The 20,119-nt window shown below is 38.2% G+C and overlaps 1 protein-coding gene across 1 annotated transcript; it reads right to left on the bottom strand.

The window, feature by feature from the left end:
* Positions 1–710: 710 nt before the first annotated feature.
* On the bottom strand, positions 711–15,101 carry LOC110069493 (calbindin-32-like). The gene is made up of 10 exons (XM_020777018.2): positions 14,919–15,101; positions 14,724–14,794; positions 10,846–10,935; positions 8,870–8,962; positions 7,721–7,855; positions 7,503–7,558; positions 6,478–6,517; positions 5,906–5,962; positions 2,177–2,248; positions 711–1,478 (listed from the first exon to the last, which is right to left on the bottom strand). Exons 1-10 carry the CDS (start codon positions 15,013–15,015, stop codon positions 1,350–1,352), a joined length of 840 nt encoding a protein of 279 aa, XP_020632677.1. The 5' UTR covers positions 15,016–15,101; the 3' UTR covers positions 711–1,349.
* Between the last annotated feature and the right edge of the window lie 5,018 nt (positions 15,102–20,119).

Raw genomic sequence — 20,119 nt, 5'->3', positions numbered from 1 at the left:
TTTAATTTAAACTCACAGGATTTAACGAAAAAAGTTTTGTGGGGGGATGCTGGGGTTTATGAGAAATATCGGATCTCGCTCTCTTTCTCAGGCTCACCGGGCCCTGGGTGTGAGAATGGGCACGTTTGGTAGTAGGGTAATAATGGATTCTTCAAAGTGAGGTTTGTTGCGAGAAGAGTGGAATTGAAAACCACACTGATGTGATTTTGGACTGATAAGATACATTACAATCATTCCATACATTGTTTTGATGCCATTTTACACAACCCATAGCCTCGACCTTTGGACGCCGCCATCATCGTTCTCGGGCCAAACTAGCTGGGAGCAATATCTAAAACAAAACCGGATTGGAATGAAAGCGGCAAACAGCGAACGAATTTCATACTATCGTGTCCCACAGAGATCAAGTTGAACATGAATTTATAGTGCAATATATTTGACCTATCAGAGCAACGTTGCAGTAAACAGAACAGTTATCCAAAAGCACTCCCTCATTTAATGAGAGAATCTCGTTGTTTTCTACAATCTTTCCCTGTTCGATGTAATTTTCCCTCATATATTCATTATTGTGTAAGTGAGACATGTGAGCCCACGCGGCGATTGTCCGGATGAAAACAACAACAGAGGCGCGCAAAGAACATTGGTTGAAGGTGGTCCTCTAACCTAAAAAGAGAACTTCTGAAATACAGTGAAATCAAACAAACACTCGCTCGCGCAGACAAAACAGTACCACTTTATTCTATACCGAGGTACATATTTCACGAACACGTCAGATGAGTTTTTCAGCACCTTGTGACAAGGTTCCAAGTAGAGATGAAAAAAGCATTTCTTGTTCAATAGAAAACACATCTAGTCTATAAATTCAACATATAAAAAAACTGAAACTGGAAATTCAAATACTCCTTATGAAATTTACGTTATCTTAAAGTTATTCCCTTCTTTGATGATATTCTTCGACACTTAGTGTATTTTGCCGGCACGCACTTTAGGAAATAAAAGTTTCGGTCTATGCTCTATAAGACAAACAATTTAAAAGATAAGTATTAATCCAACATCAAGGAAATTACTTACTTAAGAAAAGTTTTTGAATTAAAAAGACTATTGCATTGAGTAATCAGAATTCAATCTCCAATAGCAGACACCAACCCATGTTTCAGTTAACATCGAAACTTTGCTGACTTTTATAAATGTGAAAAATTCCTTAGAAATATCCAAGCCATTGTACTCATGCCAAAGGTGCTTACTTTCTTTATATCCCTAGCTCAATTGTCATGCCACATATTCCTATATTAATACGATATCAGTGCAAACTATAACTAGTTCAGTTGTGTCATGCTCGGCTGTTGTTGCTAAGATTCATTCATATCGGACAGCAACATCGCCAGCTCGTCCCTGGAGAGCTTTCCGTCGTTATCCTTATCACTGACACCAAGAACGACATCCCTCATCTTTTCAAGCTCTTGACTATCGTCGGGTTCCTGAAACGATAACAAAAAAAAACGTCCACTTACTGTAAGACTTATCAAAATGGCCAAGGGTCAGTATAGCAGGCTCCCAAGGACCATAGAGTTGTGTGCCTGGACGTCACATTCGGGGATAGTGTCTGCTGTGACTGTTAAGGCCGATGCAGGAATTGCAGTCATTTCCACAGTGCATGCGCACGAAGGCGAACGCTGTAGTAGGTCTGTGAACTTGGAGCTTAGCCTCCCTCCAGAGTCTTCTCTCTTCTGATTACTGTGGAGGTCCCTTTCGATCTTGGCTGGCCCGCTCTGCATCGTCTGTTAGCTTCAACTGCTTCCCCGGTGTGATGGCAAGCACCACATCAGGTGCCCTTGAAGCGAAGGAAAGGTCTTCCTATTGGTCTGTTTCCCGGCTGACGCATAGTGTAGTCAGGTGAAGAGGGCTTGTAAGAAAACACTAACTAACCATAGGTCATTAAATGATTTTGGTTTTGCTGGTTCTATTATTACTGTTCTGGTTTTAAAGACAATTTAAATAACCAAACAAATATTTTACATAAAGAAGAGGAGACATGAAGGAGGAGAGTGGTAGTATTTCCTTAGATGAACATTATGGGAAGCACAGTGCTTAAATAACGTTCTCAGTAGGAGCCTCCGCTCCTGACCAATGAACATCAAGCCATATTACGTTAAAAGCAAGAGTCTCCATGTCTTACCAGTCCCATCTTGATCATGACGTCACGCAAGAGAACCAGCAACTCACTGCCTTCAATCTCGCCACTCTTGTCCTATAAAAACAGGGTAAAGAAAGGTAAAAAGGTAAAGTCTGCATACGAGCCTAGTGGCCCACCAGGCCGGAGGTTGTCCCGGTTTTCGTAGCATGAAGCGACTAGGAGTATTTCTACTCCCCCCTGGATGGGATGCTTGAAAGCCTTACTATCGAAATTAGCAAACCAAGAGCAAGTCTTTTATTGTTGCTACATGGTATAGATCTCCCAATTCACCTTTTGAATTATTTTCTGATTTTGAATCTTTTGTTGGAAAGCTGGATGCTGAAGGGAAAGAGTATTACCTTATGGGCGATCTTAATTGTAATATGCTTTCATCATCTCTGAATAATGTAAATACCCAGGCGTTACTAAATATTACTGATATTTACAATCTAAAACAACTTATTAATGAACCGACAAGAGTAACGCCTGTGAGTAGCACTTTAATTGATGTTATTTTCACTAGTCACCCGGACAATGTATCTTGCTCTGGAGTATCTCATGTCGGAATCAGTGACCATAGTTTGATTTATGTTTTTCGTAAAATTTCATTGCCATCCGCCGTCAAGGGAAATAGTACTGTTTCGTATAGGCAATTTAAAAATTTCGATCGTTATAGGTTTCGGTCGGACATCTTGGCTCAACCGTGGGCTGATCTCATGGGAATGGATAATCCCAATGAAATGTGGTCGAAATGGAAAACTTTGTTCTTAGTAGTGTGTGATCTGGATGCTCCACTCCACACTCAATACGTTCGTGCTTCTAAAAGTCCATGGATTACTCCTGAGCTTAAGAATTTGATGTATCGGAGAGATCGTCTTAAAATTAAGGCTTTGCGGACGGGCGATCCAAGTGATTGGAATAATTTTAAGAAGTTGCGTAATGAAGTGAACAATGAGATCAAGAATGTAAAAAAGTCCTATAATTATGAAACTTTTGAAGCTTACAATGGAAATTCGCGCAAGACATGGGAAACTATCAATGAGGTGACACGCCGCAAATCGGATAAAGCTGCAATTAACGAGCTTGAGCTCAATGGAACGAGAATAACGAATTCGACCGAAATCGCAGAGGGTTTTAATAAATTTTTCGCAGAAATCGGTCCCGAACTGTCCAGGGATATAGAGGAAGTCGGCACCTCTTTCGATGAATATATTTACCAAACCAGCAATTGTTTTAGTTTCCAGCGTGTGACTCAATCGCACGTTTTGTCCCACCTAAATTAATTATGTAAGAGAAAGGCTACAGGTCTGGATTCTGTGTCAGCAAGACTTCTAAAAGAATGTCCGGATTTAATCTCCTGGTCATTCGCTCTGATATTCAATCAATCTATCGATACTGGTATTTTTCCTGATGAATGGAAAAATGCAAGAATCACGCCTCTTTTAAGAAAGCAGGAAGTAGGAGTGATCCTTCTAATTATCGACCGATCTCGATTATCCCGGTTGTGGCCAAGGTTTTCGAGCGAATTATTTATGATCAGTTGTATCATTACCTAAATGAAAATAATCTTCTCAGTAGACACCAATCCGGTTTTCGCTCGCTTCATTCTACAGTTACTGCATTGATTGAAGCGACTGATAACTGGTCTTTAAACATCGATCGTGGCTTTATTAATGCCGTTGTATTTTTAGATCTTAAGAAGGCTTTCGATACTGTGGATCACTCTATTCTTCTCTCAAAATTACAAGCTTATGGTATTCAGGGTTCCACAAACCAATGGTTCTGCTCTTATTTAAAAAACCGAACCCAAACGTGTCTTGTAAACGGGAATAAATCGTCCAGAATGTTCCTTCGCTGTGGTGTTCCACAGGGAACGATTCTTGGGCCCCTTTTATTTCTATTGTATATAAATGATTTGCCTAATTGCCTCCAGCATTCCCAACCAAGGATGTACGCCGATGACACTAGTATTACTTTTGCTGGTAGTGACGTTGATGAAATAAATAGTTGTATTAATCTTGATTTGGAGAGAATTCGTGTGTGGCTTGCAGCCAACAAACTAACTTTAAATATGACAAAGACAGAATTCCTTCTGATTGGTTCCAAGCAAAGGCTTTCAAATTTTACAGTGAATCCTACTGCTAATATCAACCAGTTTCCGATAAAACGAGTCTCGACTGTTAAATCCTTAGGTGTACACATTGATGAAAATCTTACTTGGGAGTGTCATATCAATGAGCTTTCCAAAAAGATTGCTTCTGGCATTAGCGCCATTAAACGTATTAGGTATTCGGTCCCATATAAGACTTTGCTTTCCGTTTACAATTCATTAGTCCAACCTCATCTCGATTACTGCAGTTCGGTGTGGGGATCCTGTTCTAAAAATCTTTCTCAAAAGTTACAAAAATTACAAAATCGGGCAGCACGCGTCATAACTTTTTCAAATTACGATCATAATACTGATGAATTGTTGAGGATGGTCAACTGGGTTAAACTGGACCGTCAACGCCTTGTTAATAAATCAATAATGATGTACAAGATTGTAAATAATATGGTTCCGGAATATCTTTGTTCACGCTTTGTCTTCCGTTCCGATACTTTGACTTATAAGCTAAGAGATAGTGATGGTACGCTTGCTATCCCACAGCCCCACACTAATTACTGTAAAAGAAGTCTTTCTTACAGCGGAGTTGTACTATGGAATAGTCTGCCCTTGAATATTAGACAATCGCTCTCCCTTGATCAATTTAAATCTAAGTTGAAGAACTATGATTTTGAATTTTATTTTGTTTTTATACACGCCTTCCTTGTAAAGCAGGTTTTCATCATTTCTCTTATTCTAGTAGTTATTTACAATATTAAATTAGTTAGGTAGTTAGATTTATTTAAATTAAATATTGTATAGTCCTGAAGGAAATACCGTGTCTGAATAAAGATTTTACCTTAGTCCACGCAGGGTTACCCCCAGCATTAAGTTCGCCGGTACCCATTTATACATCTCGGTGGAGAGAGGCACTCTGCGAGTAAAGTGTCTTGCCCAAGAACACAACACAATGTTCCCCGCCAGGTCTCTAACCAGGACCACTCGATCCGGAGACGAGCGTACTAACTGTGAGGCCATCGCGTCCCCCCCCCCTCCCCACCCCCCCCCCCCAAAAAAAAACAGGGTAAACGCTCTACCAATTGTCACCTTCAATTTATAAAATTTTTTGAATTAAAATTCACGAAAGAGCACCGTAGTTATGCAGTTACGTACATAATTGAGATGCACTTCACGGCAACTCGTTTTCGTCTCCAGACCTCACCGAAGCCCTCCCACGAGAGATGGAAGGTCCTCCGTCTCCCGCGCGAAGGTCCCGCCGGCAAAGGGAAGCAGTGCCCAGAGGACAAGAATGCAGTGCCGCTGTGCTGCATTTTCTGAGGGTAGTTCGTTTTACAGTACATACACGTATGACGTCAAGCACGAATGACAACAGGAGCTATTTATGGCCGTCCCAATGCGAGATGATACAAGATAAAATTCTAGAACTTTTCACAAGTAAAGTGGATTTTAAAGAGATTTTAAAAATGCAACGTAATGATGCATATGATTTCTCTACAACAATTTGCTGAATACGTCGACTCGAGGGGTGATTATTTATAGGAGATCTTGAGGAGTTCGCGTTGACTCACTCTTCCCCCTCCCCCCGCCCCCCAACACACACACATATATATTAAAAGTCTTCGCCATACCGTATCGTAATAGTCGAAAACTGCATCGAAATCTTCCCTTGACAAGGCCGGCTTTCCCTGAGAAAAAAATAAAAAAACCGAAAAGATTAATGAGTTCAATCCAAGGTGGGCCAAGGTGCCTAAGACGGTCTTCCATTTTTCCGGAGGCCAAGCACTCATTTTCACCTCTGGACTTAAACGTCAAAGGAATTGACCCGAAATACTGATTACGTTTCTCTGGGAGGAAGGGTTCAGGAATTCCTGGTTGGTCACTACTCGGTTTTGCCGGAGGTTTTCTTTTATTGACCGTGTGTGTAGCGACCCGTCAGAAGCAGTATATAGATGCTCGTGACTGTTACTCAAAAGTGGGGGAAAGGGAGATAGTTTAGCGCGAGTTTAGGCTACAAACACTCATGGAACAATACAAAATTGCCTTAACCGTTGACAATAGACAAAAGTGTGGCCATCTGTTCGGCGGTGAGATCGGAATAATTCTTGAGCGTATCTATAGTGTTTTTTTCTTCTTCTTTTGTAAATCTAAGATAGCAAACTTTACTTGAAATAGTACGTACAGTGATAGACTAGTGACATACCTGGAACTTTGCAAAGAAGTTATCTTTTTCAGGCAGGATCCTAAACGCGATAAAAAATTATTAGGACATATAACTTAATTCTTTGTCGTTCTTTTGTTATGTCGAGACAACGTTTCTTTCTTTCCTGCCTTTTTTATCTCAGACGTTATAAGGTACATTGCTGATTTGCTATAATTCATCTGGTCAGTAAGCAAAGGTGTTATCTTCTAAAGAAACTGTTGGCTGTGTCGACGGGCAAGTGGGCGGGGAAGTCAATGAAGGTGAATTTTAAAGGAGCTCTGGAGTCACGGTATTTTGAGTTATTTTGGCAACCTACAAAATTACCTTTAAATTGAAGGAATCCTGAAAATATTAGTTCACTAAAATACAGAAACACCAGAGAGGTAATAATAAACCACAAAGAAACAAGGATGGTTAAGAATGGAGAAGATTGACTCGGATTGCAAACGACGAACGTGAATATTTAAGATTCAAGATGCACGAAAAATTTAAGATGCGCAAACCGTGACGTGGCTCCGTTAAACTGAGGTAGCGAGGCTGACATTTCAAAAGATAGCAATTCGCCAGAGCATGGGGTAAAAGTGGATGAAGTGGGGTCTAATTTGATGGCTAGGTTTTAGGCCCGGCCTGTCCCAAGTTGCATCATCCGTCACTAGGTCCTGTAGGAGCGCCTGAGCGGGAGGTCCTGCAGGGAAACCTTAAGAACAGTGAGGTGGCAGCAACCTTTGCTTTGACGAGAGGCTTCCACTCGAAATTTCAGCATCACTAACTGGCTATGGCGGTCAATTGTATCTTTATCACGCTCAAGAAGATAACAAGCTAAGCTAGTCAGTAAGCTTAACTAAAAACGTTTTCATGTTTCCCAAGATAGCTGGGTCTATCTAATGTACCTCTCCAGACCCTGCACTCGGTCTAGCGATGGTGGTGGCTATAGTGATCTAGGACAACACACTTACTTTCATAAAACAACGGCAGCAACAAGAGCAAACAACGAATTCTTAAAGGGAAATTGAAAAACAGCTTACCGAGAGAGTTCTTTCAATCCTATTTTCCCATCTTTGTTCTCATCATAGCGGTCCATCTAAGTGAAAGAAAACCACCACACGAAGTTAGGGTTGCAATTAAAAAAGCGTATACTTCCTAACTCAAGAGAGCAGTTCGCATTCTCGCACTCCCCTAATATAAAAGTGAAAATAGCCTTGCACAGTGATATATTTGATGTGCGAAGACTGCATCTTCTTACTATAAAATCTTTGTAGTCGGAAATTCGCTGCGGACTAGGGGAACTGCCTTGTTGTTCCAGCATGTCTTTGAGAAACGCTTCTATCTCCTCTCCTTCAAGGTAACCACTTCTGTCACTGTCGTAGTGATTCCAAATCTGAACAGGAATAAAAGAATATCTAACGTACATATTGAGAGCTACTCAAGGATGGTGCCTTACAATCGCTCTAAAAACGTTCTCAGGCTAAATATGCAATGAAACCGTTCAAATACAAATGGAAATACGAAAAATTAGCCGTCGTCGTTCGCGTTCTCCAAAATAAGTCTAAAATACACAGAACTTGGTTATTTCAAGTTGTTGTTTTGCTGAGCACGGCTAACAAATGTAATTAAAAATTACTCCACGAGCGCACGTTAGATATTAGATGGCAGATAGTTAACGAGGCGAGTTGGCTATAACCATCTCATATTCAACGAGCGCGAGCAGAATAGTCGTTTTATTAAAAACGCCCCCAAAGTTTAGAAAACTAAACTAAAATAACAACGCCCCAAAACATTACCCGTATGCTTACCATATTTGTAGAGTATGGTATAATGGGTCATGTACCAAGATGGCTAAGCCAATGAAAACTCTTGAATTGCATTATCCCATTATCCAGGTTTTAATCATTTGCATTATGTGTTTCACGTGACCACCGACATAGCCTAACAGTTTCTCCAGAAACTAATAGCTTTCTCATTTAACTATGTTCATTATGAATGGGGTCTATTTCACAAATTAACGGTTGAAGAAAAGCTGAATGTCATGACGATTTCAGGGTTAAAGATAACTCGTGAGTAGATAAGGGACTTGTTAGAGGACTGGAAGAACATAACAATGAACATGTGAAACTAAAAAAGGTAGGCATCGCGCCGACAGCATTTCTTCCTGCAGATTGCGCCTTACGGACGAAGGGTACTGAAATAAGTCTTACAAAATTATCCTCTCCTTCCAGACTAATTACCCTTATATCAACATCGCATTAAGCCTCAGCGTTCTTTTTCGCCGGCTCGTCTCCCTCAAATCGTTTAGCTCCGATAAGTGATCTGGTGGTTACCCTCGCCCAAAGCCATCAATTTTTTTCAAGAAGAGCTGTAATGGTCACGTTTGAAATCCACTTGTTTTCCTTACCTTGATAAATTGAATACTGTCCAATTTTTCAGCCTCGAACTCTTCTCGGAACTGATTCAAGTAGTTTTCCTCTGTAGGAAGAATATTCTCGAGCTAAAAAGTGATAAAAAGATCAAAACAAAAAAAATGTACTCACAACTAAGTAGTGTTCACAACTTATGAGGGAATTACGGCTTGAATGAAAGCGGGGGAAGTATCGTACACGAATCACCTTATGGTTTATTTAGAAAACAAGGGCGATGCATGATGACTAGGAAGCGTTGTCCTGTAATTGATTTCTGGGTGTGTCGGCGATGGATTCGCAGCATTCACAGCATTTTCATGGCAACGTAACGTCAACCTTACTGCATGAGCAGCAAAATTGGTGTTCGTAAACAAGAGGAAAATTTTGCACAAAAATATAGCTCATTTTCAAAAGGAAAAACAGCAGGCATGGCTGCCGCGCTCTACTTTGAAAGGTATTTTAGAGCAATGCTCTATACTAATTTAATGTTTATTGTAATTATTTTATAAATTGTGAGTACAATAAATGGTTGTTGTTGATATCTCCTATCTCTTCTGATTGGGTCTAAGGAGGTTTAAAGTCATTTTACGAGGAACCGAGGAAAACCAAAATTACCTAGGATATCTAAAGATCAGCCACATATTTTATACAATGTATCACAATACATTGAAAACAAAGTAACAACAATTTTTTCACTTCTTTTTGTTTTTCAACTCCTAACCTCGTCGATAGTGATAGGGCGACAATTTCGAAGTACATAGTTCTTTGTTGCCCAGGATTTAATAAGTAGTTTCCTAGGAGTTCGTCAAGCTGCACATGAATGTAATTGAAATGCCCTTTCACTTTTGACAATCGGTGGAAGAATATTGCCAAATAAATGCACTAATCACCCAACATTTTTTCCAACATGACAGCGAAATCATGAATGTTTACATAAACAATTATTACATTTGGTGGGTTCGTAACTAATCCTCCATAGGAACAAAGATAGCGACAGGTACATTCACCCATATTTCTTAGCGCATGAAAACGTTAACAACGCGCATAAAAACGTACAGAAATGTTCTAATATCATTAAACCTAGCATACACAATGTCATTAGCACGGGGACAAATATTGCAAAAATATGACTTCCCTTGTACTTTATGGGCTGTGTAAGGTTCGCATAGTATTGTGGTAAAATGTACAACCGCCATCTTTTTCTCCTACGGGGGATTCTTAAAGCCTTACCAGACTACAGAAGTTTCGACAACTATGTGAAAAATAATTTATAAAAAGCAAGTCGGTGTGTGAATGAAGTTAAAATTTTCCTCCTCAAATATTGTTGCATTTGTCGAGTAACCGTTGATCCGGCAATTAAATTACCGACAATGGCCAATTCCCTCTCTAAGACGTGCCTGCAGGGAATCATGGTAGCTGTAGTCATCAAAACAAATATCCAGTCCAAGACGATGAATACCATTACCATGATTCCCTGCAGGCGCGTCTCAAAGAGGGAATTGGCCATTCTCTTTATTCCTATCAGTGACGTACGCCATTATCGTGGCTGGCTTCGTAAGGTTAGCACTGATTTGCGTTTTTGTCCATTTGGGCAATGACTGACACTTGTTACGGTATCCGTGCATAAAATATCGCTTGCCGATAATTTGTTGGATAATGTAAAGAATTTTCAAGATCGCAACTTAGGCATTTTCGAAACTATAGCCTGAAAATATTCAGGCTAGAGCGGGATTTGAAACTATGACCTCTGCGATATCGGTGCAGTGCTCTACCAACTGAGCTATCAAGCCAACTGGGAACTGGTCACGTTGTGAGTTGGTAACATAATATACTCGTAGGTGGTGAATATGTTTTAGAAAAGTTGTATCGAGGGCAGCTGTTGTCCATACGTTTTAGTTCTCGAACAGTAACAGTTGTCCTTCTCTAGCTAGTCTGTCGCGGCTCCCGTTAATAACATCTTTAATTTGCTTACCTCTGTCATACTAATTTTACCATCGCAGTTGTCATCATATTGTTCGAGAATATATTCCTTGAACTTCGCCATTTCATCTGGAGAAGGTTTCTGAGAGCAAAACGGAGAAATATGTTTTGAGATAAGTGAACAATTCAATTGCTTTACAGTGATATTTCGCCTGCACCTTTATTTATAAATGAGGTACAGATTCTACTCAGTTGAACGCTATAACTTACACAGCGCTATTGGTACAGGTAATTGCAAAGCTACTGCGAATTAAACGGTCAGTCTTCCCCATTTTAAAACCTTTGCAATTCAAATAACCAGAAAAAGACAGGTGTAAACGATTTGTTTTACATTGAGGAGCAACTCTGCTGAAATATAAATGGGTTATCACCAAGGATCAGGTCAAGAAGATTGGATATTAGTCTCGATCTGGTGATAGACGCTGGTCTGAGCCAAGTCCGCCAGAGAAAATAACGAACAATCGTGGATAAATTACTCTCATCAAATACAAAATGCATTTTTTTACGATTTTCAAAACAAGCAAAAAAGAAAAAAAAAAAAAAAACTGAGAGTTTTTCAAGAGGCGAAAGAAACTTGTAGAGCATTAGCAGGACTTTATGCCTCAGCAAGAGGCATGTATTGCTAGATAATTGGCACGTAATCTATAACGAGAGGCAAGAGCCATTGGCATCACCAAAGATTCTTCAGTTATGCATTAACGTTTTTATAAATACAGTGGAACCTCGTTAATCCGGTTATCAACCGACCACAAAAATCTGGCCTTATTAACAGAGTGGCCGTATTAAATGGGTTCTTTAAATAATAAAATGACTGACTGAGCTTTTGTTCGGGCCAGAATAAAGTGACCGTCATAACGAGGTGGCCGTATCAACTGGTAGGCGGGATTCCACTGTATCCCTGGCATACTAAAATGGAGAAAAGCACGTTTCATATTTAAAAGGGTGCTAGTGACCTTAGCGAACAAATAGCGACAAATCTTTCAGCAGTTACCTAAAATGACCTGAAATCTCCCCCCAAATGCTTAATAGAATGCAAGACACCCATGACACCCATGCAAGAATATCCACCGAGCCGCCCGAATTTTAATTTCTGACTAATTCGCTCTCACTCAACCGTCAGAAATCACATTTCATGACAAACTATATTTTTAAAAGACGCTTGCAATTCTGCGCCATTGACACTTCGAATGCAAAGATTAATTTTAGCAACGTCTTCAAATGTAAACACAGATACCGATGACATACAATTTTTTTGTTTTATAAGCGCGGCATCGCCGAATTTCGTTACCGACGCGAGCTCTATGAACGTAAAACCTCTTTTCAGTTCTTAATGCGTCTTTGGCCACATGCACCGAATATAGACAAGGACACGACCACGACCACAGAGGGGGACATTGTCAGCATGCAACTGACGCGAACGCCGCATGAAATACCTGACCAACCTCTGAAATAAAGAGTTTCATTCGCTTAACGCAGCATGGTACGATCATATTTGTTTTTTCACTTATTCTAATAACGAAAGTTTAAGGAAATATCTCCATAAATAATTGACTAATTTAACTTTAAATAAATGCGGTTTGACCGATTATTGAAAATGGGCCGGAATAGAAAATCACAGCTTTGAAATGACGCGCACAGTTATCTATAGATTGTGCCAAAAAGCTATTCTTTTTATATAACATTTCTCTGTGAGCTGGCTACGGAAGAAAACAGTTTACAACAGCATTTGGCATTTCGCTAAGAATTTGACAAAAGTAAAAAGAAACTCAAATAGCCGCATTACATTTTTCAACCATTTTTCTCTCCGATATCAGCGGTTTTTTTTCAATAATAACCTCATCGGATCCCCTCCCCCTCCCTAAACAAAAGCGCGATTTAACGAGCAATGCTTTGTTACAGATATGTAATAAGTGCAGGTGTCCCAAATATTGGCAAAGCTAACGTTGGTTACAGATTACAAAGTGATTTATTTCTCCGTTGTATTGGTGGCACATAAATCTTCCACCATTTCAGTCTCAGAAGTTAGAGATAAAGATTCTCCCAAGTTATTTCCGCCTATTTTTATATCATCATGTTACTATGTCGCATTAGTGATTTTCAACATTTTCCTACGCTTTCCACTAGAAAATTACTCTCTCTGTAAGGAGAAATTGTACCCTAAGCAACATTGGGAAAGTTAAAATGGAGTTGGTTGAAAATCTTGAACTCATTGTGGATCCCATAAAAAGAATACTCCACTTCTGCAGAGACACAGGGGATAACAGATCAAGAATATTTAAGACCCTTTTTATGGGAACTCAAAACAATTTGTTGTGTGGCTTGCGTGAAATATTTATAACAAACATGAACATTTCTGTCAAAATAATAATTGCAAAATACGATCATTATCTCCACAGTGTGATAGGTTGCGCTTGTTAGCTTCCTTTAAATTTTTAAACGAAATCAGTGCTGTTAAACCGATCTGAGAGTTTTTCAGTTTTTTTTTTTGTTACTAGGTTGCGGTTTTTTCAGGAGGTTTTTAATGGTCGTGCATTTATATTTTAAAGGAAAACGTATTGCTCCAGTACGTTTTGCTATGATCATTAGTGCGATAGCTTCTAACTTAGGAACTGGCTCAAGCTGCAACGAGGAAATTGAGCAACAATGGATTACTATGTGACTTCGTTACTTGGAGCCTACTCACAAGACAATCCGCTAAATGCAGAAATAATAACGTCTACAGACCTCAGAGCCTCTCAGAGAAACTACAATAGGGTTTTACACCAGCTTATTTTAAAAAAGAAGGGAAAATTTCAAAAGAGGGCAATTTAAAAATTGGTGATGAGCCTTGCCATAAATAAATTATGCGCATCGTATGGAAAAGCTCGTCGACCAATGGGAGAGCACGCTTTTGTATAATTATGAAAGAACGGCTTGAAGACATTGAATTGCAATACGCCTCCACGGGGTAAATATTTGCCATATTTCAGCTCCTCTGGAAATTCACTTTATTGAGTGCTTCTTAATGAGACATCCGTGTTAAAAATTACCGGTTTTAAGACCTCTTTGAATTCTTGACAAATTTGCGAAAATTAACTCACAGCAAGCAGCGCCATCATTTCATTAAATAGTTATTAGTTGAGAAAAATTAAAAATTCTCCCAAAGCAGAGCTGCTCTCTCTCTCAAAAAAGTAAAAATAAAAAAATAAAATAAAATAAAATAGTAATAATAATAAATGACATAAAATGATCGATAGATTCCAGGTAGCTTTGCAAACAGTAAACTGTTGTATATCTAGGAAAGCAAATAAAAAGGAAATACTGGGGGGCAAAGTAAAGGCATTAGATGCATGTTATAAATTTATGATCGGGATTTTCGCCCTTAAATCATTTAGCATTTTCTAAACAAAACAATTCTCCTTTTGTGATTGCTGCATAAGTAAAACGAAAAACACTACGCGAGAGTAGATCCATATAATAATATTCACAGCCAAGTTAACTATTGAAAGCGTTTTGGTTCGGAATAACAGAATGTCTCTCGACAAAAAAATTGCTATAGTAGGCACATTAGAACTAATTCACAATATTAAAATGACTGTTTTGCGTGTGATCCTCAAGTTACGCGATCTCTGGACCTCAAGTAACACATAATATGCGGTGTTTGATCGCCTGGCGAACTGAATAAATAAACGTTCTCTCAGTTACCAGCTCTCAAAGGTAAACTTGAGTACGTCGATCCATGATGTTAAAAATTCTGAACGCGCTAACATGATTTCCAGGGAATTGGCTTCGCGGGAAAATTTAACTTTTTCGCGGGCGAAAATGACGCGCTTTGATTCACCAAATAAATTTTAGGAGCTTTATTTTTTTATTATTTATAGCGAATTTTACCTCGTTGCCTGTTTCCTGCAGGAGCGTTTGTAGAAATTGGTCGAGTTCGTCCGCCTCGATGTAGCCATTGCCTGAAACAGGAAGAGGAGGTGAGGAATGGTTGGCGTGTATTTATAAGACGAGAACTGATCAAAACACGATTCAAGCTACCGCAATGACGATAGAATATGGTATTTACAATGTTCATATTCTTACCGTCTTTATCAAATTCCTTGAAGACTTTGACGAATTCTTCTGACGTAAGTTTCGTATCGGCGTTAAATTCAAGCATACAACCTTTAGTGCCTGCCATGTTCGTTGCCCGCAAGATCAAAATAACATTCGCTTGAATGAGGACCGGCCTTTATTATTATCTACGAGTTCGACGCATGCGCACTAACGGCTTTGGGCACATCGGCCGATAATATTCAAATTTACGTCTGGACGTGCAAAACAGGTGTAATGACCGAGGCAAACAAAAACCTTGATGGAAGAAGAATTAAGCGAAATTACAAGGCTTTTCGTCGGACTAGACTTACTTAATGGCTGCTCTTAGAATATCCCTGAGATCAGGTGGAGATTTATGCGGAAAAATCCATTGGTTACCGACAATATGGTTTTAGAAGAGATATGCTAAAAAAGGTAAAAGATAAAGCAACACACATCAAAGAAACTCTGTTTTGAGTCTAATGCAAATCAGATATGCATATTAACTTGCGAATCTCTCGAAGATTCACGCACAATATTGCATTGAACAAAAGCTGTGGATTCATATCACTCTATATGTGCTCGTTTAAATCTTTTTTTCGTAAAAGTGTCAAAAGTGCTTTTGCTTTTAAATGGTTATTTTCTTACTGTTTAGCGCGGTGGACGCCAATATCGTGAAATATGTTTGCGATCAGTTTTAGGCATGTATTTAAATCATTTGCATAATTCATGACTCGTAATATTTATTTCGGAAGCAAAACGAAAGCGGAGATGTTGTCTCCTGTAAAAGTGTTCACGTTCCGCACTTTTTACTAGAGCAGTGTGAAAATTTTCCAACGTTACGCCAGGCACTCGACATTTAGAATATAAATTTAATTTCTCAAGGAGATAAATTGCATTGCGGTAATTTTCTACAGTGTTGACGGTTAAATTTATGGTGAAGAAAGGTTACGACATTGGGAAATATAGATTTAACTCGATCTGAATTAACTAGATAAGGGTAACAACGAAAAACAAAAACAAGACAAAAAACAAAAACAAAAAAGAAAACGCACAAAAATATCTGCTCGACGAGTTTAACAAATAATCAATTAAACTTTAAATTGATATCTTTTGAAAACCTTAAGCAGTGCGAAGTGCGAAGGAAACGTTGACAAACGGAGATAATGAAAACCGCATAAACCATATGGCAATGGGTAAAACAAACCATAATTTCTGAAAAGCATAGTTTTCTTCGTAAAGGATTTGAAACCCGCTATCTCAGCCGAAATTTATCAAGGAAAAGTTAATTGCCTTTTAGTCGGATTTTCCTCGCCTCTTTTATGTCCAATTATCTAAAGGAGATTTGTGAAAAACAACTAAATTATTTTAATTTTTTGTTTTTGGCATGAGAGGTTGTTGTGATTTTTACCCTTGCACTTATATAAGTGATCGTGACAACTGGGCATTTCGCATCTTTGGTTCTGCATATGAAATAACAGTTAAATAGTTAAAGGGGACAAAGCGGGTGCCACGAATTTATTATCTATCATCTCATATCTACGAGCTTTAGTGGAAAGAAATGTTTATTCTTTAAGCTACAGGTTATATTTTTGGTTTCTTTGATTAAGGAGCATTCAGTTAACTGAGTATGAAAGTTTTGTTCCATCCTATAGCTATAGGCTGGCTGAAAGCGAGAATGAGGAGAATTAAAGGATCACAGTTTGGGCAGAGTACCTTTTAAATATCATCGACTATTGTTAGCGACAGTCACACAAGTTCAGAGGGTGCACGAGTGTCGGAATCCTATGCCTCAGTGTCAAACGAGCGAAATCTCTCGTCGACGCTCATGAAAATCTGAGCATCATTGTTCCGGCAAATTAGACGAATTTCCATGAGAGTCGATGCTAGCCGTAACTCATACTGAGAGCTGGCGATCAAACAAGAGCCGGCGAACAAATAACTGAGGGACTGGCGATCAAATAAGAGCTGATATGATCAAATAAGAACTGTCGATCAAATTATGTAGAGTTTGATGGTGAACGAAAAAATAATTATTTCTTGGGCTTCCGGATTAACCGGTGGTCAGAGCAAGTCGGTTAGGGAAGGAGTTTTAAAACAGGACGATTGTTTGAAGGGATCCCCTCACGTTGTTTAAAAAAAAAAGACAATATTCGTCAATATTATTGTTCAGTCGACTTGTAAGATTAAACGAGATAATTGTGACCCCCAAAATTAAATCTTTAGTTGTCTCTTCGGAGATAGATGTCAATTTCAGTCAGTCTGCTTATAATTAAGTTATAAAATCGGATGTGATGTCTTGATTTCAAAACTTGAAAAACAGCTATTGAGTCAACAATACAGGAATTTATCAACAGAAAAGCTGCAAATGCTAGGCTGCAAAAAAGCTGGCGCAGTGAAGTACAAATTTAGACTTAATTCCACTCCCGTCAGTTTAAGCATCTGTTCTTGAGTATTGGCCCTTAAAGGAATTACGTTTGGCCCTCAAAGGAATGGCAAGCGTTAATAAGATAGTTACTGCATACACTGTACATGTATACGAATGAGACGAAAATGTTTATCATGTTTGTGAAAGGAATCATATTAAATTGGCTCCAGATCGTATTGAAATTGTACGTAACATCATTTATTTATTTCTATATTGGAATTGCGGTTTAAACATGAAATGAATGAAATAATCTGCCCAGCGTGAAAACAATAAAATTAAAGCACTTGCATTTCTATAGCAATTAACAAAGTCAAGGCTTCAACGGCAATCGAGCTGCAATTTGAAGCAGGTAGTCTTAAGACATTGGTCTTATTGGCCAATTGCAGGTTATGTTAGAATCTTTCATATTTAAGTTGGTGTCAAAGTGAATCTGTCAATCATAATTCAGTGACTTGCTGTGAACTGTGTTTGATTTTTGGTGTTACAGTAGTAGTTTGGTGATCAACAGCTATCCAAAATTACTGCCTGTCAAAATTGAGGGACATGAGTGGTTAAAATTCAACTGGGATTTGGCTATTTTTATCACTGGCAAGATAGGATTTGAGTCGATAGGAATGGGAAAGGAATTTGAGCAAAAATAAAATATGATGAGCTACAAATGAAATGAAATCGAATCAACTCATATCAAATAGAATAGAATAAAATAAAATAAACTTGTATGAAGATTACACAAGTTATGAGTTTTTAGGCAATCAGAATGCGACGCCTTTTCTGAGCTGTTCCGGAATGACTGTTTCAAAATTTTGTAAAAGAAAAAAAAAAATTGCAAGAAAAAGAAATTGCAAGAAAAAGAATTAACATTGAATAGTTAGTTCGACAGCTTACCAGCACAGTTGACTGTTGTAATATTGATAACTTGGATTTATTAAAAGCCGGAGAGGATATGTTTAGCGACACCGACAATTCCCAAGAAAAGGAAAAAGAAACAAAACAAACTGACAAAAACAAACAAAACAAAAATCAAACCAAAGCAAACCAAACGAAACCAAACAAAACCAAACCAAACCAAAAACAAGAACAAAAGAACGCATGTGCAGCAACATTATGTCTTTAACACTGGGTTCAAAGAAATGAAAGTTTCGTCTTTCATGAGACTTCGTCCCAAAAAAAGCGTTTCCCTATCTGCTCCACCTTTCTAATTGCTAAGTTTTCCTTGATTTATTGGTAACTAGAGAAATGCGCTTATGTTTAATTGCATCTGGACTCCCTCACATCAGTCGTCTGGAGCCATTTCTTCATTGCTACTGCCCACATATGGGCTACAGAACAGGGGATTCAGACATCTGTCTCTCCGCTTCAACAATTTGTGGATGCCTTGGACGCACGCCTCAAAAACTCACTACATCAACATTTTCAAAGCTCAAAATTTGCCATTTCTAATAAGATTTCATAGTTCGAATTAGAATTCTCCGCCACTTACAAAAAGAGAGACATGGATTCAGTTACAGTGAAACCTCTTTTTAATGGACACCCTCGGGACCTTCTCTGATGTACGTTTAGGTGTTTGCGTAATAAAAGTTTGGTAACTATGGTCGCAATTGTATTGTGAGCACCGTACTCCCTTGTGTTATTGCAAATAATAATAATAGTAATAGTAATAATAATAATAATAATAACAATAACAATAACGACAACAACAACAACAACAATAATAATAATAACAATAATAATAATAGTAATAATAATAATAATAATAATAATAAAAAAACTATGGTCGCACAATACTTGTTAACGATTAACATTCAATAATTTCTGCATTATTAACTTCCAGATTGTTAACCGCGCTATCCTTTCAAATGTTACGACTCCTTAAAATTTTCAACGCAGTATTGGACGTAATCTGATACTACATTGCAAATTCAGTCTGGAGTCTTCTTAACAGAGGTGTGAATAATTAGTTTTAAATGTGACAAACCTCCAGCTAAGATGTTTGTCGAAATAATAGTAAGAGTTAAGCTTGGTCAATAAACTGGAGACAGATTTATCGATGAACTTGAATTTATTAAATATTCATTTGAACAATTTTCACTTTATTCACGTTATTTTCTCTCCTTCGAATATATTACACTGTATATCCTCTTTAAACCAATATAAATATCTTTTATACCATTTTAATCGACTGACCCAATAAATGACTGACAGAAAGACGGATGGACAAATGAACGGACGGACGGACGGACTGCAGACTGACCCTTCCTAAAACTTACTGGGAATATGCTTTCCATTAATAACACAGAGCATTTCAGCTTCAAAATTTTGTCGTATCCAAAATTGGAAAGACCAACCCCTCAAATAAAGTACAGAGTGCTCTTAGGAGGCAATGAAACGAAAGCTTCCTGGAAATCTTCTACCTTACTGCGACACGCCTTGCAAATAATTAAAAAAATGAAAGATAATGACTTTGTTGATCGAGGTAATCAATATTAAGCTATTTCGTTCTTTTTTAAGTTGAGGCAGTTGTATTCAGTTGTCAGATCAGACTCTCGTTAAAAGATAAAATTCAATCTACGTGTATAATAATACAAATTCGCTGATTTCTATCACATTTGTTTGTTAGGTTTTCTACCATTAAATTTAACGTAACTTAAAGCTTGGAATAGTATAATGAAGTTATTTAAAACATATCATTGAGACGAGACGTAAGTCACATGACTCACAGAGGTTCTTGTATTATTTGCAAGTAACCATCAATACACCGATCAGAATATTAAATAAATAAAAT

Source organism: Orbicella faveolata, unplaced genomic scaffold (genome assembly GCF_042242905.1).
Source record: "Orbicella faveolata isolate gen_17 unplaced genomic scaffold, um_ofav_v1 contig_3, whole genome shotgun sequence".
NCBI classification, from domain to species: Eukaryota; Metazoa; Cnidaria; class Anthozoa; order Scleractinia; family Merulinidae; genus Orbicella; species Orbicella faveolata.
Note: the sequence above shows the minus strand (reverse complement) of the source record. Positions and strands in the feature narration are given on the sequence as shown.

Bases quoted from the DNA above. Each gene is read 5' to 3' on its own strand.
- LOC110069493 (XM_020777018.2), bottom strand. From the start codon at position 15,015: ATGGCAGGCACTAAAGGTTGTATGCTTGAATTTAACGCCGATACGAAA. The intron at 5,963-6,477 runs GTATGTCACTAG...TTTTTTTCTCAG, and splicing joins ACTTCTTTGCAAAGTTCCAG to GGAAAGCCGGCCTTGTCAAG. The intron at 1,479-2,176 runs GTAAGACATGGA...TTATCGTTTCAG, and splicing joins TCATGATCAAGATGGGACTG to GAACCCGACGATAGTCAAGA.